Below are 24,109 nucleotides of genomic sequence, written 5' to 3'. Positions count from 1 at the left end.
GCTGCTTTTTCTTACCAAATAAATTACAGTAACTGTTCTACCTCTGTCAGGCTTCCTTCTAAAAGGGTATCATCTACCTTACTGCATTAAATAATCTGTAATAGCTACAGATCACTGTTATTTTCTTATCTTAACCTAATGATCTTGCCTCAGATGGCAAAAATATGGGGACCTAAAAGCATCTTCCATTTAATAATCTCTTTTTAATGTACATCGTTGACAGAATGTCACACAAAAATTGGGATAGCACTATTACTGAGAGCACTTACATGGCCGTTCATATTAAAATGAATGGAAGAGGGGCTAAGAGAGTCTATTTGATTCCTAGAATGAAAGTTTTGCGAAGAAATGTTCTCTTTAATGTCTGACATTCTTAATAGGCCAGCGCAGATTCCAGGAATTATTAGTTTCCTATTTTAGTACTCGTATCAGTAAGAACTGCTTACATTAGCTTCCAAGTGAAATGAGGTTAGATGCCCTGAACTGGAATATCAAGTGGCAGCAGAATGCAGTATGTACATGCCCTCTGTTCTCCACAGGCACCATCCATTTCACAAGCCATGAAGATGAGGCAGGCTGCCCTGGATTTAAAAGCATCACTGAGGATTGCTCCTGCCACCTTTTCCCAAATCTTAAAAAGATTGCTGTTGCCCTTGTTAGCAAATGATGACCAAGGGCCACATACAGAAATAGCAAGTTATTTGTAAAAAATGACAAGTGCTGAGCCCTTGCAGGACTGGATAAGCAGAGCAGCCAGCCTGGTGGCTGAAGGTGATTGTCCTTCTCTTGGTATAAAATGGGGCACTCACTGAGGGTCACTCCGTGCCAGCTCTGGAGTAACATGGAAAATAGAGCTCTGGTTCACATTCTTACATCTTGTACATCATTGGCAAAGGTGTCATGAACGTTTGGATTATGCAGAACTACAAGTCTACAAAAATGGCCCTGAGAGTGTCAATCCTGGCAGTAATGAACCTCATATTTTCGATGTACTCTTATAGTACCCTGTTCAGCACCTATTTGCTAATTACAGCATTTCAGGCTTACACAGAGAAAAGCAGCAGCCGAATTGTGTTAAAACATCTAGAGAAGTCAGGAGCTCATACTGGCCCCCTGTCTCATGGAGGCATACACACATGCCTTATGCAGTGTTGAGCACCCTCGTTGAAATCAGAGGGCTATTTACAATGCCTAAAATTAAACACATAGACTATTTTCCCACAGATTTATCCCTATAAATCCTGCATAAGTGGGTAAAACATGTCCTGTACTTTTTAAAAGAAAAACAAGGTGAAAACAACCTAAATGAACTTTACAGGGAGAGGGGGAGAGGACCATCACTGCTTAGAATGAAGCTGCCAGTTTCCAAACAATTATAAATATGTAATAGCCTCCCACAGCTACTCCATATTCTGTCTTGAATTACTGGTGAACTAGAGAGCTGTCAAGTCACAGGGGTCAGGCTGCCTCTTTTCCAATTATTGGGTCACATGAAGAGATAAAACACATGAGATACTTTACTCATGTTACTTTTCCATGAGTGCAGAAGACATGTTGCTCATTCATAATTGGGAAGAGAGCTGATCTACACCACAAACATGTTTTATTAGCCTCACTTTGATTACATTTCTGTGCAAATGTAACTTAGATCCCTAAGTGGGAAGAAGATGCTATTTCAGTAGAAAAGCCAAAAGAAAGTAAAACTGCTCTGGGTTAAGGCCAGATTATTTTGAATTTAAGGAAAGAAAAAAAAAAAAAAAAAAGGATGTGGCTAGCTAATTATGTTCAATTTTTTTTTATCCACAGAGACACTAATTTTGTAAAGTTGATTCTGAAAAAAAATAGGAATTTCCTTAGGTTCAGAAATATATGAGTGTTCTTTTCACTTTTATACATTCCCATGTTGGTATTTCTGAAATAAATGCCAAGAACTTAACTTTTTGTAGTATATGGTATCTTAAAGTAAAGGCTTTTGTGCCATGCAGAAAAATGGAGTGTGGATATCACTGAAGAATGTGCCATTTATTTCTGCAGAATCTTACTTTCAAATCTGGGTGCCTGGAAAGGACATCCACATGATTAGTCTATTATGGTTTATTAGTCATTGCCCCTTAGTCACCCCGGGCAATTTGAAAAATTAACCTTGAAATAATTTTAAATTTAAAGCAGCTAAATATCCAAATTTATAAAGCTATCTGGTTAATGGACACAAAATCTCAGAATGAGGGCCCCAACCCTATAAACTCCTCTGTGCTGAAATCTGGATTTCTGAATTAAATTCAAAAATATGGATTGTCTACAAGCAGGCAGTTTCTGGAAGGAGCAACCTGATTTTTTTTTTTCCCCTCTGTATGTCCAGGAATTAATTGTATGTATCATCCACAAGTGAGATTCAAGGCAGGGGAAAGGGCCAGCGAAAACCCAGAACTCTTTGGTGAGGCTTCAGCTTCATTGCCTTGGCTGGGGCTGAATTCCATGAAGGAAGCTGTCAGAGCCAGTGTGACACACAGAAGCAGGCAGGGACAGACAGAAGCCCCCAGGCAAGAAGAGCAGCCAGGGTCTTGGCCCACAGTGGGGCATGGCAAGCACGGCCACGCACTACGCTCAACATCCAGGACAATGCTACAGGATTGAGATGGAGCATGGATAACTCACACCCATCAGAGAAGCCTGGATAGATTTTACTTGTAGATGCACAGTTTACAGTTACATGTGGCCAAGACGTGGATCAACCCACTCATCCACGTAGGGTGACACAGAGGCATTTCAGACCACAGGCTTCCCAATGGGTTGGTGGCAGCCAACAGCTGCGAGTCTCTTCCAGGACACAACAACAAAACTCCTCAAGACAGCTACAGTTGCAGCCTTTCCATTTCTAGAAATACTCCCTTACAGCTGTCCCTATTCATAAAGCAGATGTAGCAGCTTTCCAGTAGGAAAATGATGATCTTAATCCTTGAATAAGCATTCTGCTTCATCAAGTAAACACTGAAGTTCATTTGTTTCATTTTTTTTTTCATTCTTGAATAAAATACTAGCAGAACGTATGTGTGGAGGCAAGTCTTCTCCAAACCAAACTAATTAGGCAATATAAGCAGCAGAGAAAAATCCAGTATAAACAGGAGGAGGAAGTGCTAACATGTACTAGTACTCCATCTTCTTTCTAAGAGCCTGAGTTTAAACAAGCATTGAGGAAATAAATATTGCATTAAAAAAATGGGCAGATTTGATTTATATAGAAATATGTGATCATGAAATAACAAGGAAAAGGTAAATTTCTATTATGCCAGCAGACATAAGCATGATAAGGAATAGTAATTTCATAAGTAACTTTTTTTGTGAGGATTAAACACAGCACTAATTAAAAACTAATAACAAAATATTTAGGAATTACTCTAGTATTACTCTAATTATTTTAGGAGATACGGTGCTTTTTTAGCAACATTTGCTCATTTATAAAATAGAGTAAAAATTTCAGCCACTGCAATATACCTACATTGGAATTTATAAACTTAGTACAATTTACAGATGCCGTATTTGAAGACCATGACTCTGTGCTCTCATCTTCTGTTTTAATTAGTCCATCCTTAAAGCCAATATTCCTTTGTATTTATACTGTGCCTATGACTATACTTTCACAAAATTATAACAAATATCTCTTGACACAAGCAGGGGGATGCTATTTTTATGCTTAAAATGGTGATTCAGAGGTTAGATTTTTTTCTGGAGGAAAAGAAGTTCACTTAGGAAATGTTGTTACCATCAAAGCCACAACAAGCATATATTCTCTGCATTGCTTTTAATTGTTTTAGATGTCTGTTTATGGCCATGCAATTGTTTTAGATTCCTAATATTTTAAAGGCTAAGATCAATGAAAAACAGAATATTTCATTAGGAGACACCATAAAAGTGATAAACTAATATTTTATATTAGTCACAAATTGCTAAGAGATTCTTCTAATATTTTTCCAGCCTTCCACAGAACAGCAACAACCAGGATCTCACAAACCTACATATGAATCATCCTAGCCCTTTTCCTATGGGACAGAGAATGCTTTTATTTTTGAGGAAATGAAACCTAATTTACTGAGGCCATGAAGAGCAAGAGGGCTTTTAAAGCATGATTTATCTTGTTTGTTAATTGTTGTACACTTCAGTCTACCAGAGCTGAGGGCATAGTTCTGCTTTTAAAAGAAGGTTCATAATTGCTGGAAGCTTAAAAAAAAAAAAAAATAAAAAAAAAAATCAGACATTAATAGCTGTGTGTATCTGCCAAGTACTCTACAGCTGTGAGTTTAATTTAAAAGAAAGGTTTACAACTCCAAAGTTAACTTCTAAAAAATTCTAGAAAACTTACAGAAAACCATCACCTGCTGTAGGTGACCCTGCCTTGTCAGGGGAATTGGACTACATGATCTCCAGTGGTCCCTTCCAACCCTTGTTATTCTGTGATTCTATGACACTAAAATTTTTCCCAGTAATAAGTGTGGTGGATCATAAGACTAGCAGAATAGGTAAGTAAAATAAAAAAGGTTTAATTTTTGGAAACTGCAATGGAAATACTTGTTTAGTACAAATGTAATAATAGCAGGTTTAAGATCTTTCGCATATTTTAATTTTAAAGTTTTTTACTGGGTGAAATGCCATCTATTCTTTAACCGAAAATTTTAAATTTCATTGAACAGCTCATACACCAAGTGTTGAAATAAGATGTTTCAACTACTATTCAACTTTAAAATAAACCTGAAATGATAACCAAACCCAACCTTTTCTACAAAATTTATTTCAATACTTCTGTGTTCTGCATCAGCAAACAGCCATCCCACTGCAGCAGGAGTGGCCACCTACATGGTTTGGATGTTGCAAGCTCAAAACCAGTAAGGTAATGCCATAGAAGACAATACCACAATGTGGAAGTTGTTAAATAGCAAATAAACTTGTTAAAAACAATGGTGCCATTTTATTTCAAACCAGACTTATTTGAAGCTTGTGTTTAACACGGCATGGTCTTTCCACATTGTAAGGTGCCTCAGAGAGGGAGGCTGTAGGTATGTTTGGATGAGTCTCAGATTCAGATCAGGAGTGCTCTTTGGAAGCAAATCTCCCAGTTGCCCGTGCTCCCTAGGCATCAGTCTGTGTAATTACTGAACAGTCTCAAAATGCATGACAAGCAGTTTTTTAGGGTGACACAAATCTGAAGAAGCTTTCTTGCAGTGTACATAACATAGTCCAACATGCCAACAGCCATGGGGCAAGGCTAGTGTCAGTCCTAACTTTGAAAACTCCTGGAATGGTTATACATATCAGGTCCCCAGCCTGCTCTCTCAGCCAGTGCTGCCAGTCAATAACACTCACTAATACAGATGGAGTTTCTATGCTCAGAGATAATCAAAGGTGCTGCAAATTTAAATATTTTCCCAAGCGATTTCAGGAAGCAAGTTTAAAAAGTCTGATTATCACTGACACCTGATTATTTTCTGCAATATAAAAGTATATAAGCACCATCTCCTAGGTTCTAAAAAAATATTTCTTTTATGCTACTGAGAAATAGAACTTAAACCATTATCAAACAAAGTCCTCACTGAACCATCAATTCTTCATTTCAGAATAAAAGTTGAGTGGAATTTAGTAGTGTTTATTACCTATCAGCCTGTCCTCAGATTACAGCAGTGGTAACTGCAATCAGGGAATGTTAACAACCCAACCTGAGACAGTGTAAAATATTCTATATTCCTTACCAAGACATAAAGATCAGTTACTTATTCTCACCCCTGGGTTTTGATGTTGGCATAAAGACAGCAGACTGTAAAGCTATAGGGAACCACCTTTAACAGTAAAACCATCCAAGAGCTGGAAGCAAGCATTGTCACAGCACTGTTTAAAGAATTAATAAACCACAAAGATTAAATAAAAATCTAGAATCACCAAATCTGGTGCATCACCTCAGTATCTGGAAGGAATCTTAACAATTGGCTTCTAGGGCAAACACAGGCTGTCTCAGAAGGTGTGAGGATGAGGCATCCTGAACTGTGGCTTCAGTTTCTTTCCATGACACATACTGCTGAGCAATCGTGCCACTAACACAGATAAATTACAACTACTCAAGGAACTATCCTTTTTGCTCTTGTTTCATCTTTGACTTTGGGAGCGATAACAAGATAATTTAAAACAACCACAAAGCTTAGGGTAATACATACTTTATCAATCACACGCTGTCCCATCAATAATTCACGCTCACAGGAAATATCAGAAGCATTTTGGCATGGATGGCTAGTGATGCCGCTCTGCTGGGCTGTGCCTGGGGGCAGCCCGGCTCGGCGGCGCAGCCCGGTTTCCCTAAAGCCCGGCCGGCTGCGGCACACGTCCCGCACTCCCGGGAGCAGGGATGAGCCGGCCCTTTGGCGCGGCCGCTGCAGTTCCGGCCGGCGCCACCGGGCGTCGCTGCGGGGCAGCTCCGAGCCGGGAGCGGGGCAGGAGCACCAAGCGAGAAGCCAAGCGGGGCTGGGGCGCAGCAGCGCCGGCCCGGCTCGGTTCTGCCCCGCGGCTGTGCGGGGGAGGCTCGCCACGCTTCCTGCCGGCCCGGGCTGCATTCCCGGCACGTGGCAAAAAGGATCAGGGCCGCCCAGTGACAAGGACCGCACATCCCACTGCCTTCTCGCCGGGGCGCGGCCGGCGTGGGCAGCGTTCGAGGCACGAAAAGCACCGAGCACACCTCGCACTGCGCTCAGTGACCAGCTCTGCTCTCCTTCTCCGGCCCAGCCAGCCCTGCCCCGATGTGCTGCAGGCTGGCCAGGACGAGAACTCCCCCATGGCCTCCTTGGCCACGCCAGTCCCGCGCCAAGATCTGCTGGCTCTGGTATTCCTTTTGGTGTGACTTCTGCCAATCCATCACATCCCATTTTCCACTGAGACTTTTGGTACCTTAACTTTCAGATGACTCGAGCCATTAAACACTTAATATATTACCCTAATAAGACGCACCTTTCTGACCAGGACCACTCAACAATTCTCTAAAATGCTTGTGGTCTGCTTCTGACACAGGAGTCCTTGCTGTCAGAAGCCCCACGAGACTCAGACACATGCTGGGGCTCGACCTTTTCAAGCTTTTGTGAGTGCTCCCTGGCAGGCAGCCTCAAGAAAAGCCTCATAGGGAAACCAAGTAAGTGGGTCTAGGCCAGTACTTCTCAAGGAAGTAAAAATTAAGCTTACCAAGAAACAGATAACATAAATTGCAGACTAGGGTCAGACTCTGCTGTCCTTCAGCAGGACCAGACACTCAGAATGAGAAATCAGAGCTGGCAGTACAGTGTGAAATGAGTCCTTGTGACTGGTGACCCGACTGCCAGCAAACTGAGTGAATTGTTGTAGCTCAGCATGCAGACAGTATAAACTCCCACTCTTCCTCTCCCTTCCCAGACATTCCACCACAGCTGCACATGGAGGATTCTGTTTAAACAAAATGTGTTGTAGCTGCCTCCTATGTCCTACCACACTTTTTTGGTGTTCAGCCTTCCTTTATCTGTTCCTACTGAGAATCAACATTGAAAGCTAAGAAATAAAGGATTGTGTAATGCTGTATTTGGGACTCAAATTGTGAGGTACAGGATACATCACGAGAGTAGATAAGAAATGAGAACTTGAATAAAGGTATTAATGAGAACAGTACTAAGACAAAGTAGGATCACCTTTCTCCTTTATATATGCTTTGCTGAATATGTAAATATTTGCCACATAAAATAAAGGAAGTTATTCATTCCTAGTCCTAAAGAGGATGCAAACAACTCTCCCACACCTACAGCTGCAGGGGACTCTTTTTAAGTCATGGCTCATTACTAGGGGCAAACAAAAATGCTCACATGAACTTAAATGCCCACATTCAACATTGTGAAATACTGGAACATAATCAAATTACTAAAGATAGCTGGTATCCTGGGATATACAAATGCTTCCCGAGCTTCTTTGCCTTGATGTGACATGTCAAGGACCACCATTCTAATGCACAGGATTCTCAGTCTTCTGTCCCCTTGCCACTTCTAGAAAGCAAGCTGGTTTCCTTTCAGATTTTCTTACATCCTCTGTGCCTTGATGCAAAAAAATAGAACTTGGACAAATAAATGTATTGCTCTAAAAATAGGATTCAGGAGGGTAGCCTTCAGTTCAATAAGCAAAGGATATAGAAAGTTTGCAGCTACTGTTTAAGTCTCTAAATTAGAACACTGGCTCTTTTGTGTGGTATCTGAAACATCTGTGCAAATAAACATAAAGTGGGACAAAACTCTTCCTCCCCCTAAACTGTCTCCTCCCACAGCATGCCATTTTTTGCAGATGTAAGAATACCTTTCCTGTTTGCACACATTCTGGTTAGTCATTCCACAGGTGGTGAATGAACGTGTAATTCTTAGGCTGAAGTAGTATAGAGATGCCATCCCAAGATGCATTACCCAAGGAAAAATATGGAGTTGAGGGAATCATAATTGCTACTCACGCTGTGCACACCCAGAGCCTTCCAGATGGCAAAACTCAGCAATCCAACTCCGCACCATGCATAGAGTGAGCCCCACCCTAGGGCTCGTAAGGCCAGTGATGAACCACTCTCTGGTAGTGCAGCTGTGGGAGTAATCCCCTAGAACCAAAGAGAAAAACATCATGAGAAAATGAGCAATTGGAAAACAAACAAACAAACAAACAAACCACTAAGAAAGTTGGTGATTTAGAGTTTTTTTTCCTGACCTAGCAGTTGCACTTGTGCGGCCACAGAAAATCTTAGGGCTGCCAGCACACCTCAGGAGCCAAAGAAAAAGGGGCTGGATGAAGTGCCTTCCTACCAGGAGCAGATTTCACTTGTTGGCAGTGCCACTTGGGGATGACTTTCATGCCCAAATATACCAGTCAGTTGTTCCATGGGCACAAGAAGCCAACACTCAGTTATCTCACCAGTCAAAATATGAAAATGAGTCTAAACCAGTCACAAGCCTTTATGCCAGTGACATCTGAACATAATCACTATGGCATTGATTTTGATACTTTCTCATGGGGGGCAACCAAAGGCCCATAGGTCTTTATCTGCACTTTTGGAACAGCTCACTGGAAACCTGCAAGACACGGAGCAGCTTTCATCTGGACATTGAAAGAGTATTGTAGCGACCCAGGGATTAATTTCAGAGGGCTACAACTCTGAAGAAGCTCTAGAAACTATTAAGGAAAATTTTGTAAAAGCAAACAATGCTGAACCGATTCCCCTGCAGAGTTCACCAAGCAGGAACACTGAAAATGCTGTGTGGTCTCCATGCTTCTCATTTTTGTCAGAAGACACCTACGAGAGTAGGTGGTTTTTATGATCCTGCTGCATAGAATGCCATGTGTCCTGATAACACGAGTACTATGAAAATGCTGTCACTTGGAAAAGCCACCTCAGGCCAAGAATGCAGCCCTGGCTACGATGGGGTCCCCACCATAAGGAAATGTGTTCTCTATCACAACACATAAATGGACACTGCAGCTTCTAGGGACACCATCAATCCATGTGCACCCCACCTCACTGCTAGCCAGCCATTCTCACCTCACAATTCCCACCGTACTGCACCTATTTGGCACAGCAAAGCTTCAACCTGTGTAACCCACAGCAGCAGTGACACGGAGAGAATTCTCTTGCTCATAGTGGCAACTGCCATTCAGAGGATTTTTCTCCCCTCCAAAGGATCACTGTTCAATTGTTCACATGCAAACACAGATTTCAGATGGTAATTGTTAATAAGATTGGTATTTATGATCCTTACACAACAATTCTACTTAACTGGTTATCTTGGAAAAAAAACAACTAAGTATTGCTCAGGGGTAACATAAATGAGATTACACATATAAAATTACAAAAAATTATTTTATTTACAGTCTAAAATACTGAAAAGCAAAATTAACTTGTGGAAGCATCAAAAAAACTTTTCTCCAAAGCATGCCAAAGAACTGTTCTTTTTTACTCATCACAAAAAGTGAGGGGAAAAAAATCTTTTGTATTCTGGCTTTAAAAAAAGCTTTAAATTTTTAACTTATTTTAAATGCTTCTCTTTCTTCTTTGATAAAATTAAACATACTTAATGTCTACCACTATAGTCAGTCAAACAGCACCAGTAGTTTTCTCCTCTTGGCTTTTTATTTATTGAAATGTTATTAAAATGATCCTCAGACATTCCTCAGCATTGACACTTTCCCTTGGGATTTAGCTATAGGCACAGCTACCCAAGGACAAACATGGACTTGGAAAGGGCACAAGCAGTACGTAACTTGACCCTTATTTATTCCAATTTGGACATCCCAAGTGGAAGCTGTTAAGAGAAACAATGCTCTGTAAGCATACACGCACACAAACAGCAGAGATCTCTAGTCACGCTATAATATCAGGTCCTATTATCTCCTTACCACAGATAATGAACTATTATAACTCTTTTAGTAGAGACAGCTTTGAGTATTGAAATGCTGATTACTTTTGACATTTTTCCTGCTTCCATAGTCTAATCATATATAACAACACTGAGAAAAAAATGGTGCCATTTGGAAGATGGGAAATGAATGGACAAAAATATCCTCTACACAGAATCTTTAAATAGGAGTCATTATCTGTGAAAATTGCTGGCAAAAAAACCAACTGACTACTTTTTAAATGCTTGATTGTCCCAGAAAAATATCGGTAAATGGAAACAACTAATCTGGTTTTACTGGCTGCAGTCAAACAGGGCTCAGTCACAGGCTGATTCCTCAGGATACTTAAGTACACAGATAAGGGTTTCTGTAAACAGGACAGTTGGTTAAATGATTATCACATACACTGTTCAGAATGTCAAGAAAGCTGATTAATGAAATGCTAAAAAATTACAAAGAACAATGGTAGCATGGGAGAAAAGGATGACACCAGGAAAAAACATTTTTAAGAGAATTGAGTTTTATTCAGTAACCTGTTATTCTATGTTCAGATTGTTTTCTCATCACTGCTGCTCTGTATTTTTTAAAAAAAACATTTTTAAATTAAAAAAATAAGTTTTTAAACAATATTGAGTCTTTCCAAAAACAGGCCAGAAAAAAACAGGGCAGAATTAGCTTATTTGTTTTCCAAATATATGCTGCTTTTTAAATTTCATTGGTTGTTGTTGTTTTGTTTTCCTCTGGAAGATATAAACAGGAAGCAGGAGAAGGAAAAAAAATCACACTCTGTTTTTTTATTCAGACACAGGCCTTGATCGTGTAACTGCCCCCTTGTGTGCACAGAGTGTCTAAAAGGAAGCAGTGCCTAAAATAAAGTGTGTTCAACTGTTTTGGTTGATTGCATTCAGTGTTTTCACTCTTTTGTATGTCCGAATCCATTGTGAAATTAAACACCTGCATAAATGCTGGTAACACTGGACACTTCTCAAAAGGAAGCTGCTGCAGCAGAGCATTTAATTTTAACCAAAAAAAAATCAATTAACCAGGATCATATCAATATCAAATATAATCAAACATAATCAAATATATCAAATATAATCAAATCCAATAGCACATGTACTGGTGGCTTCACTGAACAGGAATAAATTGCCAGAAACTGAGGACTGATAGAATTAATTCTTTCAACACTGGTGCTGGCTGATGTTGGCTTTAAGTACCTGTCAAACTATGGCCTCACCTTAACATGGATAAAAAATAATATTTAGGCATTGAACATCTAAAAAAGGTGCAATCTTCTGTAGTTGTTATTATACATGATGTATTATTAAAAGTTACTTCCAGTAAGTAACTATAAATTTAAGAATGCTAATGCAAAATCTCATTGGTACCTCGGAGAGCTTCTACAGAGAGTTAAGCCATTCTCAAAGTCTAGTCCTTCCTTTTTTAAACTGCTCACTGACAAATACCTTGACAAAAAAGTATCTCTCTACACTCTGGAGTACTGAAGTCAAGGTGCCCATGAAATCACAGATTTCTGCTAGCAAACTGTTGCAATTCCTTTGCACAAATAGCAGCAGATACAGTTTTTAGCAAAGACTGAAATGGTATGTACTGCTTGATGACATTTCTAGCATATACGTTCTCTGATGTCAATGCAATGTCACTCTTGATAAATTTCACACTGATAACAGGACAGCTCAGACACCCAGGAATATGTGCAAGCTGGAAAATTGCAGTGCTCAAGAGAAAGGAAGTTAAAAAAAAAGAGATGGTAAAAAAGGAGAGCATTTCCTTATTGTAATGTATTTTCACAGCTTGTGAAATAACTTCTCATGAAGTTTTCAGTTTTGTCGATTTCAAAAACAAAACTCACGCTTATTGTTTCTGTAAAGGCAATGGATGAGTTATGACACAGCAGGCCTACAGAGGAAAGTTGGAAAGCAAATGAAGGATCTCATGATCTTTGACCAGAAAGGGAGATTACGAGTGATCAGAAATGAAGGTTCTGATAAAAAGTACAATGGAGGAATTATTTTCTCTTGATTTGCATTGCATTAACTTGATATCTTCTCAAATCATCATTTTTAATATAAACACAATTGATCAGTTCTTAATTCCCTAAGAACATTTGTAGTACATGTTGCATTTTAAGAGCTTGGTGGAGATGAGACTGATCAACTTTAAGGGCCTATTTTTGACATTTTCAGCAATAACAAAGTATTAGGGAGGAAAAAACATCCTTCAATTAAATGTGCTATGTTTCAAACTAATACACCAACACAGTATAATTTCTAGCTCTGCTTAGCAATTCTTTTCTTCAGAATGCACAAGTGGATCCAGTCAGTAATTGACTGAGTTCAGATTCATTTAGGCCATGAGATCTCACAACCCCATAGTACTCATTCTCATCCTTTCCCTTACACAGTGGGATGGGAACAGAGAGCTTTAATTCTGACTGAATGATCCCACTTACATATTCCACAGCTTACAGACCTTCTACCCCTTCCTTATTGCACCTCGCTTCCAGACTCACTGCAGCACTATGAGACTGCACGGTGAACTGGATCTCTGAAGTGATGCAGGCTCATGTCTAAAGTGTGTTCAAATCACAGAATCAAAAGAGATCAGTAACTGTATTTCAGTATACAGAAGTATGATTCCAGCAAACAGTGTAAGTATTACGTATTTCAGCTAATCTCAAATACTGAAGTATAGCAGGGCCAACTCTGAATTGATTTTTAAATTAATCCTACGCCTGTACCGAATTCAATTAAGTCTAGTGCTCTTATCATAAACTCTGCCAAGTTCCATGTATATCAATATCACCATGTCTCTAAAGCATTCAATGCATTCTTATTTCCTGGGTATCACTATTGGAAAACAGCTTAAAGGAACAAACCTTACTGAACCAGTCTGGGTTCTTCTTTTTTGTCATTGCAAGTGTAGTGCCAAAACCTGCTATCATTCCTGCTGTAGCAACAGTACCTAGAAAAATTCCACCTGCCAAGAAAAGTTGAAGAAATAAAAATCAAGACTTTGTTACTTAAGGGGAAGAAAAAAACCAGCCAACTTTTTTAGAAAATAAAACCTGAAAAAGTAAAATCTGTCAGCACATGCTGAAGGGAAAGGCCCTGCTGTCCACACTTTTTATGCTAATTCAGTATGACAAAATAGCAAGACAAAGAATTAGTTCTATGAAGCAGCGCATTCTGAAAATAATAGCATGTGTAAGCATTTTCAAGCCACACACAAAAATTCAAATCCCAGGATGATTTTTTTGCAGTACATTGAAATTTCCCTCACTGCAGAGCCAGCCTACTAATATAATCGTTTTATAATGATGCCTCACCCTTCCCCAATTGTGAAATTGAATTGGTTTTGTTGCATCACTTGTGATTTCAAATGGTGACCTAGAAATGGTCACCACCAGTTCCTCTGAAGACCATTGCGTAAACAACACTTGTTCTTCAGCTTTATGTTTTAATGGTCTATTTAAAATAAATAAAAAAAAGGACTTATTTTTTAATTAAAAAAAAAGAAAGAAAATCACACTAGCAAAAGCTATTCCAAGAAAGCAAGCATCCCTTGCTTTTCAGTCCTTTCAGTATTTCCAGAATCACTTGAGATACCTTGATCCTTTCTAGCTCTTACAGCAAAGGCACATGGAGCCATACCTGTCCACTTTTAAGAAAAAGGCTTGTTAAAAGATTTACTGCACTGTAGAAACGAACTTGATCCATATTAAAACATAAAAATTTCAAGAGGTTAAATGTTCTTCCTTTGCAGGTATCGATACCTATCCTGTTTTCCCTTTCCTAATACCAGTTAGGTAATTTTAAAATGGTCTGAGCAGGAAGCAAGCAAAAATACACTTAAGTTAGGTCTCACTTTTAAAAAAGCTATTGATCTGATTACTGCAACGAGGAAATTTCCTGTACTTGTGTCAATGGAAATTTGTAAGGCACCTCCTCTGCCTGGGAGCACAAAGACTTCGCATCCCGGTCAAATTATGCAGTCCACTAACTTTTACATTTCCAGGTGTGGTAACCACCATTTCCCCAATTTCAGACACAATAACTGTCGGGGGTACGTCCATCCTCTGGCCGGGCCTGGCCGGGATGTCCCGGCGGGCGGAGCTGGGACGGCGCCGCCTGAGTCTCGGCCTCCGCTCCGCCGGGGGGCGCGGGGCGACCGAGGAGACACCGGGAGCAGCCCGGGGATACGGATAGAAATCACAGTATAACATAAATCTAGAGCCGCATAGCGCCACCAGTCCTCCGGACGCTGCCCTGCAGCTCCGTGTGGCTGCGGAGACTCTGGCTCTGCCCTGGCCGCGCTTCTCCCGCCTCGGATCCGGCCCGGGACGCGGGCTCCTTCCCTCAGAGAATCCGCTAGGCTGACTGGACGCCGCAGGAGCCGCCTCTTCCCGCGGGCTCCTGCCCCCTCGGGCCCGGCAGCGCGGACCCCCTCAGGGCTGAGCTCCCTCCCGGGACGGAGGCGGCTCTGCTCCGCGCCCGTCCCGCGTCCCGCCCGCTGCCGCGCCGGGCTCGGTGCCCGAGGGGAGGGCGGCTGCAGGTGACCGGCACCGCCGCTGCCAAGGGCGAGGGAAAAGGCGGCCGGCGCTGCAGGGGTTTCCTCGCCGTCTCCAGAAGCCTCGGCGAGGCCATTCCCAAACGTCTCGCCTTCTCCCCACGGGTGCGAGAGAGGGGCAAGACCTGGGGCTACGGCAAAAGGAGCACGGCTGGGGACGATCTCAGGCCTGCCGCACACGCTGCTGCTCGTCCCTGACCCGGGCAGGAGGGGTGGGGAGGAGACGAAGGCTGTCGGCACCTTTGATTAAGAAGAGCTTGTCCTGGGATGCCGCAGAACTCCCAGGCCCCCGGGGCAGGGACAGCCCGCGCCCGGGGTCCAGCGGCGCTGCGGCCACAGCTCCCTCATGGGCGGCGGCGCCGGCAGCCGCCCCCATGGCCCAGGCACGGCAGGAGGAGCGGCCGCGGCTGCAACCCGGAAGGAAAGGGAGCAGGGCTGGGACACGCAGCCGCCTTTCCTCCTCCTCCTCCTCGCCCTCCGCGGCCGCGCAGCCGGGCGGGATCCAGCGGCAGCGCGGGCGGAGCTGCCTCCCCCTCAGGAAGGGCCTCCTCCCCATGCGGGACGCTCAGCGTCCCTTGAGTCCAAATCGCGCCAAGGGAAAATGGGAATGAGTGGTCACAGCCTCTTTTATATCAAGTCTTTTGTAGCTAGCTCATAAAGGTTTTGGTTTTAGGGTTTTTTTTATGTACGAGGGACAGATCTTGTAGCGGACTTTACCAAATAAAACTGGGAAACACTCTTAATTCCCAGGAATTTTAGTAAGCTGTATCTTGACGAACGGTGTCGCTTTAAAGTACATCTTTTTGTTCCAAATTGTCATTCTTTCAAGTTATGTAAAGAGTTTTTCACACTATGAGGACATACATTTGGGTTTTTTTTTTTATCTCTGTGCCACCTTAATTCTCAGCTGCTGATGAATATAAATTGATGTGCTACCTAATTTTATCACTTTTATCAAACAGTGTACTAATTTAAAATTACATATGGACTGCTAAGGTGTATTTTTAGTTATAACAGCCAGTACTTCAACAGCAAACAATGAATGTAAATAAATCCAAAACAAGTGTTTCTTCCCCAGCTTCCTTCTTTGTATCTTTTAACATAATTTATAGCATATATCTAAGTGTCTAATTATAGGGACTGGGTTGCTAGGCAAAAAATTAGTATTTTGGGAAACTTCCTGTTCATGATACTTCTGAAAACCGATCCAAAGCTGTTTCCTAATAGTCCATGTGCTGTGTAAATTAAACAATATTTTACACAGGGAACCCATGGCCAATTAATTGTTTTCTAATCTGGACAGCAGGCAAATGACTCCTTCCTTAGTCTTCTTTTTCCCATGAAAAAGTACCCCAAAATCCTGTGTGTGTTTTAGAATAGAATTAGACTTTGCCACAAATAACAAAACCTCTTGGAAAAGCTTAGAGAAGGGTATCTTAGAAAAAATACAGAGTGACAATGTGAAGAGAAGAAATTACTTTTTATATAAAGTATTTAAATTTATTAGAATGCATAAAACTAAAACAGGAGCTTGCATATCATTTGGATTGTAATTAGTGTCAAGATCATCACTGCATCTGATAGAGGAATCCTTGAACTGTGAGAGACAATTAGGTTATTGTGTCTGTTGTATTTTTTTTTGTCTTTGATGATAAGAATCCTGTATTTTCTTCTCAGGACAGTTTTTTGAGTTCACATCAATCAAGACATCACTTTCTTTCAAATTTTTCCAGAACCAGGAAGAAAGAGAAGAGAAAGGTATAATGGTGTTATTTAATCCTGGTTTGAGCAATGCCAAGAATCTATATTTAAGAGAGACAGATAGATCTGTCTCTATTAATCATTCACAGAGACTTAAAGCAGAGCATATAGACCATGAAATCCACTCTGAATAACTTAAAATTCTTACTGTTATAAATTTTACTTGCTTTAAAAATCCCAAGAGATACTCAGCAGAATTGTGTTCATTTAGGTTACAATATTAATCTCTTCTTGTTGTATATAATTGCATATAATATAATGCCTTCTTTCCTTTTTATTACAAAAGACTTGGTGAGCCAAAAGCAGACAGTGAGAGGGAACCAAAGTTTTCCACTTCAAAGGATGTGTAAATCTCCACTGGTGATTCTGATGTAATGGTTAGGAATTTTATATCAACCCCTGGGTTTTAACAAAAAATTGGTAACATGATGTCTCTCATATGGGAGTTTATATTTTTGTGCAGTATTGGCGAGGGAGGAGTGTGGAGAGTAAGCAAGAGCACGAGGAAGAAAATGAATTTTAAAATAAAACCAAAGAAACAAGTTAGCATAAATATATTCCTTATGATATTTTTATAACCCTTGCAAACATGGGCCATTGCTGCCAATAAGCAGCTCTATCAATAGAACCCCAGTGTGCAAATTTCTTAATGTAATGCTGTGAGGTATTTCAGTCCTGGCCTGTATGTCTTCTGCTCTCCTTCCTCTCTGGTGCAGGACTGCACAGTGACACCTGGCCATCTCCACTAACAGTGAGTTCCACTTGAGGACCAAGCTTGCAATTTAGATATTCAGAGGCAAAGAAGCTAGTTGGTAAGCTGTCTGGGACATAATAAAGGCAGTAATTTATTATGTTCACTAAATTATCTCTCTGATTTATATAGCCAAAAGTCTTTAGTTACACTGCAGAAAATGTTGGTACCCAAGACACAGAATCCTGTTTGGAGTTTGAAAATCCAATTCAAAACATAGAGGAGGTTGATCTGAATAGTGGTTAAATGGACATGTTCAGTAACTGAACTGGATTATGTAAAAGCACTTGGGAAGAAGCTGAACACTGGTTTTGGAAAGAGAAAATTGCAGCAGTTGAGCTACCCTTTGGGTCTCAGGAGAGCTGAGCTTTATCCTCTGCCTGACTTGCTGGGGTCATTTCCTCTATTTATGGCAGATTTGATATTCCTGAAAGCACCATGCAGCATCAGCACTGTGTACAGGCAGGGGCATGAAGAAACCAGTTACATATTTCCAAACAATTTTCTAGTCAATTAGACAAGAAATTAAAGTGTTCTGCAGCTATGATTTGGTTTCTGCAGAAACCTCTGTTTTTATAATTAGCTGGTTGCTGTCATGTATCCTAAGGTTCTGGTAGCTGGAATTCCCATGTTGAGAGCCTGTCCTCTGATCTCTTGTCCCACTGCAGCAAAAATCTGGTCACTGAATAGTGATGTGTAGATTTTAATTACAGAAATACTGAGAAAAGGCAGTGCTCATTTGTCAAATGTACTCACAATTGTAAGAAGAGCCTTGCACTGGAGAGTCAAAAGACACATAAAAAATACTGGCTGAGCTGGCTTCATCCACTTATGGAGGGGTATTTTTTATTTTGGAGGTGATGAGGAGATTGTTTTGTGCAAGGCTTTGCTGTGGTTCTCCAGCAAAGGTAGGAGCCGAGAGGCCGGATCTCCAGATTTCCAGCCACCTGCCCCAGCCCCAGAGATGCTTTTCTAAACTGCAGCTTACTTCTACAAATATGCAACACTCTTCCTTAATTTCACTTCTGCTTTGGTTATGCAGGTGCACATGTGAGGCATAACTTTGGACAAGACTGTGTGTGCAGGCATGCTGCAGAAACACCACAGCAGCATTGTTTGTTATGGCCACAGCCTGGCCACGTTTCAGTAAATGGCAAAAGTCCCGTTGGCAATCTGGCCAGAGTTTCAGTTATAAATCCCAAATTAACATTTGTGGATGATGATATTATGGCTGGTCAGAGGCGCACTACAGATTTCAGAGCTGTTGATAACATACCAAGGCTGTCACATGCCTTGGATGGAATTCAGGTGGGGTTGCAGAAATGAGAACACTTAAGGAGGGTCTTCTTTCATATGTCTGTACCTGCTTGTTTTCTATTCTTATCCTTTACTAAATTTTATGTTTTATTACCTGCTCAGTGTTTATAATACTCTCTTTTGGCAAGTAAAATATGCGTGTATCTCTGGCCTTACCCACATTTACTAGAGAGGAAAATCACAGATCCCTTCCCAATTCCTGTGGTATTTCTACTATCTTTAGAGACTTAGCAAATATGTTTACAAGTTATATTTGAATTTCACTGGATATCATGTCTTTAGTGGTCTTAGCATGAGTTTCATTATGGAACTTTTAATACCTTTGCTGTACCGTATTAGAAAAACCTCTACTATTTTCCAGGAAAAAAAAAAGTATTTAGGAGGAAAAAAAAAAAAAAAAAAAAAAAAAAAAAAAGAAACAGCAAAAATTAATTATTATTTTCATTGTGTCACTGTCCTAGTACTTGCGTCTCAGCCACTCTTACTGGATGCTGCAGGCTGAGATAGCAGTAGGAGTCCTTAACCACCAGACCATCTGACCAGGTTCTGCTGGGTGACAGCCTGGGAGCAGGATTTCTCCAGAGAAAATCTGCTCCTGGCTCACGTGGCCAGAACTGGAAACTTTCAGAATTACAGTTGGCAAGACGAAGGAGGTCTCTCTGTGAGAGTCCAATAGATAGAGTTGTCCATCCTGTGTGTTACCTTCTGTAGCTCTGGGAGATGACTTTGTTGGTAACTAAACAGGTTCCCACAAGGACAGTCAGGCTCAGATCAGACTCCCTGGAAAGACTGTACAGGTTCCTTTAAGGAAGGTTTCATGAGGACAAAGCCATGAGTGAGCTGCTCTGAGCACACAGCTTGAACCTGCTTTGGGAAGGAGGTTGCACCAAGACCTGGGTGTCTGGTGTGCCTCTTCCACGAATATGTTCATGGGCAAGGGTGACTTCAAGCTTGGCTCTGATGTAAGACCCCACACCATGGTGGCTGCAGGGTGGGAGGGATGTGCTGCTGGCACGCACCACTGGGCAGCAGAGGGTCCCTCAGGAGCTGCTGTGTGGCATGTCCCTGTGGAAAAGCTGCTGTGCCCACCCCATGCCACGGGCCATGCTCATATGGCCAGTGATACCAATTTGGGGACCCTCTACAGTGGCATGTGCTGCAGAGGAAGAAATTGGACTGGCATGTCATTTATTGTGGGGAGGTGGCCACTATAAACTTGACTTGTGTATGCTAGTAGTACATCACCTGCTGAGAAAACCAGCTGTAAAATTAATTGTCAGGAATACAAGATGTATATTTTTCTTAATTGGCTTCAGTGCAGTCATATCCAAAGGCCCTTTTTGCAGTCATTCACAAGCTTAATTGCTATAGTTTAATATTACGATCTAAAAAGGCCTGGAAGGAGAGCTGATATTAGGCTAGGTTCCTGATGAATTATAATTATCACTTTGTGCAGATGGGTAGAAAACATTTCTTATGAAATTAGTCTTGGTACCTAAATGAATATTGTATTCTGGATAAAGCAATTCTGATTTCACATCTAAAATATTTTTAAGAGCACCAAGTTTGTGCCAGAATTTCACTTGGCAGGTCAAATTGTCTTTTAAAATTACTTGACTTTTCAGTAGCATCTTATGATAGGTTTCTGCATTGAAGATGTTTGGCAATGACAGAATGATTCAAGAGTTGGACAGCAAATAAAGTAAAGTATAATAAAATAAAACTATGCAACTAGTATAATTTTCTAGTTCTATGAGCATGGGGGATTCACAGTCTGAATGACAGGAATTCATAGCATGACTGTCACACATTTTCTTCCTGTATTAATTTCATCTTCATCTGAGGGTGTCTGCGAGACATGAACCACTAATCTAATACTTTGAAAACAGGAAAGCTCATTAGCAGCTCTAGGGAAGGGAGTGAGATGGGTGAGGAAGGTGCAGGTCATTAAAGGTTTACAAGTAAAGGAGCTGTGAAACTTTTAAGAAGGATTACTCCACACACAATCTGTTTGTGCTTTGTAAAAACCCCAAGATTTTTGTATATCTCGTATTTCTTTCTCATGAATGAGACCTGCAGTGGATAAAGTAAACAGGCACATGGAAAGGTGTCAGCTGAAGATGTCAGTCTGCATTTCAAAGGAGTGGATTATAGACAGCCATTCCCAGATGACTGGCAGCTTTGTGGCCTAGTGCATGCAGCCAACATGTCAGGTGTTGAACACAGCCCTTTCCACTCTCATCAGACATTCAGTTTAAGTTTCCAGAGCAACTGGAGTCTGTGACTCCAACAGGGTATTTTTCAAGAGCATAAAGTGGGAGCTAGATGGCCACTTTCTGGCAGAAGATAGTGGGAATATTGTGTCAAGACATTCTGTGCTTATTGAAGACTGTTCCTGAAATTTTCTGCATGCATGCCCTCTTGTGTATGCAATACATTACAGCTTACCATATATATAAAAATTTGGCACTACTGTATCTCCCTAAACATTGCATTAATCCATCTGTCTGTCACCATGGTAACAAGGCTCCCTATTGATGACTGAAGACAAGCTGAACCATTAAAACTAAATGTACACTGTTAAAAAAAAAAAAAAAAAGTAAGGTCACTTGGAATAGCACTACAGAGACACAAATGGTCAAAAATAGGCTAACTAATACTTTTAATGCATTATTTTTATAGAATATATATATTATAGATCTGAAATAAAGCCTGTTATTAAAATGATCTTTAAATCAGATCTTTGCTTCTCAATATCTATTTTTTTATATAATATGCTGAACTCAATATTAAAAATTGTGCATTTTTTCAGAAATTTACATGTTCCATACTCATTTGTCCCAGAGGTTGGAAAGATGGAATTAATATCTTTAACACACCACATTCAAAGCAGATTAGAAACATCGCTGAATATTTTACTGCACTTTTTCTTTCTCTCTCTTTCTCTCTTGGTTCCATACTTGTAACTTTGCCAAAATAAAATCAGTAAAGTGCATGCATTCATTAAAGGATCAATGTCTAACTGAGCACTGTTAGTTAGTTGGACCTGAGATTTTGAGAATCACAACATTGTGGAAACTTTGACATGAATTACTGGACTTCATAAATCATTCTTGGACAATGAATTTCCATTTTTTATTACACTGGCGCCATGCATGCAATTAATGGTAGATTTGAGTCTATAATTCTATTAGGCTTTAAGGAGGCCTTTGATTTTCGAGCCAAAATAGGACTTGAAGTTAACAGCCGACTTCTCATCTCCTTCTGTGTTCATTGGATGGTGCTTTTGGTTCTCTAGAATTGAGACAACTAGAGAAAGAAATGGGAATACTGCATTTAAGAACACTTTGTCACATTCACTGAACTGAAAGTATGAGTATTCTTATTTATTTATGAATTGATACCTGGTTTAAACCATGGTTCTAATCTCATAATAAACCCTTGGGTCAGGAGGTAGATCACAAGGGTACTTTCTCAGCCCCATGAAAAGTTGACAGGTTGGAAGGTCAGATGGGGTCATTGCTCTATCTGTCTGTGCATGGGGATATGGAGTTTGTACACGTGCACGTATTTTGCATGGATGTATATCACGCAGATTTTATTAACTCTAATGTCCCAGTGGGCAAACATGGATGGTTTGCTCTGTTACGGGGTATATGAGCCCCTGGAGGATATGAAATATCAACTTAACCTAGAAGATCAACTTGGTAGAACCAGCTGGCACAGATGCAACTAAGCAGCCTAGAGTTTCTGATTAACATCTGACATTTAAAATGCTTTCAGCTCAGAGGAAGCCACAGAAACGTACAGGTGTGGAGGAAAGCTACCTCACTCCCTTCTTTCTTTCCTCCCTTCCTCTTCAGGTGGGTGAAGAACTGTGATCCCTTGAACTGACAGAAAAGGGTATTCCTGTCTGATGTGAAGCAGACAAGAAAGTAGCAACTGAAGAGAGTCTTCCTAGTTTCATCTTTGACAGAAAATAAAGTACAATTCTGAACTTTAGAAATACCAGGTTTGTGACATGTATTGCTCTGGGTGGACAAAAACATGACAAAATGATCTGACAGCAAATGATTTTGGAGTGTAAAAGTAGCACTTGGCCATGCAGATGATGGGGCCATGATGTATGTTGTCATCTAATTTGTCTTTGTTCCAAGCAGTACATCACTACCACTGGATCCAGCAGGCCTTCCAAAACAGTGGCAGCTACAAGCACAATTTCTCAGGGTTCTTCCAGTGAGCTTAGCTGTCTCAGATTTTAAGGAGATCTTTGTTGGTCAATACAATTTATTTTGCTTTCCCAAATGTTAAAACAGCAATGTAGTATGTTCTGCTGATACAATTAATTTCAAATAGTTTATTATATAAAGAAAAATACAGTGCAATAGCATTCCTAAGGATGGAAGGAACTTTGATTTTTTACTTACAAAATTATAAATTTTATCAACTTTATAATTACAGGTCCAAAGAGTGTGTAAATATTCAAAACTCAAAAATCTTACCATTCAAAATTAGTGCTCCCATCCTATTCCCATCCAAATTTTAACTGAAAAAAAGTATGCTCTCTCAAAGAAAGCAGTTTTAAAAAGAGTATTCTTTTTTCATGATTTTTAGAAATCACAACATTTCTCTTTGATTTTTTTTATTTTGATTGCATTTTGCAAGATCTGGTCAACATCTTTTGTCACTCCACTGAATTCCTTCCTCTCTCGAAGAAAATATGAATATTTCCTTTTCTTCAAAAAAGGAAATTGTATGCCATTGTAATCTAAACTTGGTTTGAATCCTCACCTAGCATGAGAGAGTTATTTCTGCCTCAGCTGTATTTCTGTCTTCAAGGCATGCTGTAGTCATGTCCTCTCATTCCTGCTGTAAGAAATGTGAGGGTTGAGGACATGCTTCTGCACTCCTGGCGGCTTTGGCTGCTACTCATATACTATGGAGCATTTCTTCAAAACCTGTTTTGGCACCTTCCCCTTTTAACAGCGACTTTCACCCAGTTAAAACCCCATCCAAGGAGGAGCCACATGGGTTCTGTCAGCCCATCAAACAACAGAATTAGCCCAAACAGTTCCCAGCCTGAACATCTCTTATCCATGGTGGCCAAATCCAGTGTTTCTTTCCTGGAGAGGTGTCTGCATAGCAACACTAGATGGAGACTTAACACATAAGTACTTGGGTTTATTTAATTATAAAAAATATTTAATAAGAGGGTTAATTATGGTGAACTCTTCTACTTGTGGGAAGTACTTAGATCCATATGTATTGTACAACATG

General features: G+C 40.5%; 1 protein-coding gene and 1 long non-coding RNA gene across 2 annotated transcripts in view; one reads left to right on the top strand and one right to left on the bottom strand.

Moving 5' to 3' along the window:
• Positions 1–15,579, bottom strand: part of TMEM242 (transmembrane protein 242) — a 21,369-nt gene extending 5,790 nt beyond the window's left edge. The window contains exons 1-3 of the mRNA XM_015621224.3: positions 15,244–15,579; positions 13,313–13,413; positions 8,486–8,623 (exon numbers count right to left, since the gene is read on the bottom strand). Of these exons, the coding sequence (XP_015476710.1) occupies positions 8,486–8,623; positions 13,313–13,413; positions 15,244–15,559 (555 nt within the window). The 5' untranslated portion in view covers positions 15,560–15,579. The remainder of the gene's footprint in view (positions 1–8,485; positions 8,624–13,312; positions 13,414–15,243) is intronic.
• On the top strand, positions 14,383–24,109 carry LOC107201647. Its single transcript, XR_002001520.2, has 4 exons — positions 14,383–15,108; positions 16,681–16,761; positions 17,481–17,576; positions 22,696–24,109. It is a non-coding gene; the product is annotated as an uncharacterized LOC107201647 (long non-coding RNA).

Source organism: Parus major, chromosome 3 (assembly GCF_001522545.3).
Source record: "Parus major isolate Abel chromosome 3, Parus_major1.1, whole genome shotgun sequence".
Lineage (NCBI taxonomy): Eukaryota > Metazoa > Chordata > Aves > Passeriformes > Paridae > Parus > Parus major.
The sequence above is the reverse complement of the archived record's forward strand: the minus strand, read 5'-3'. Positions and strand labels throughout refer to the sequence as shown.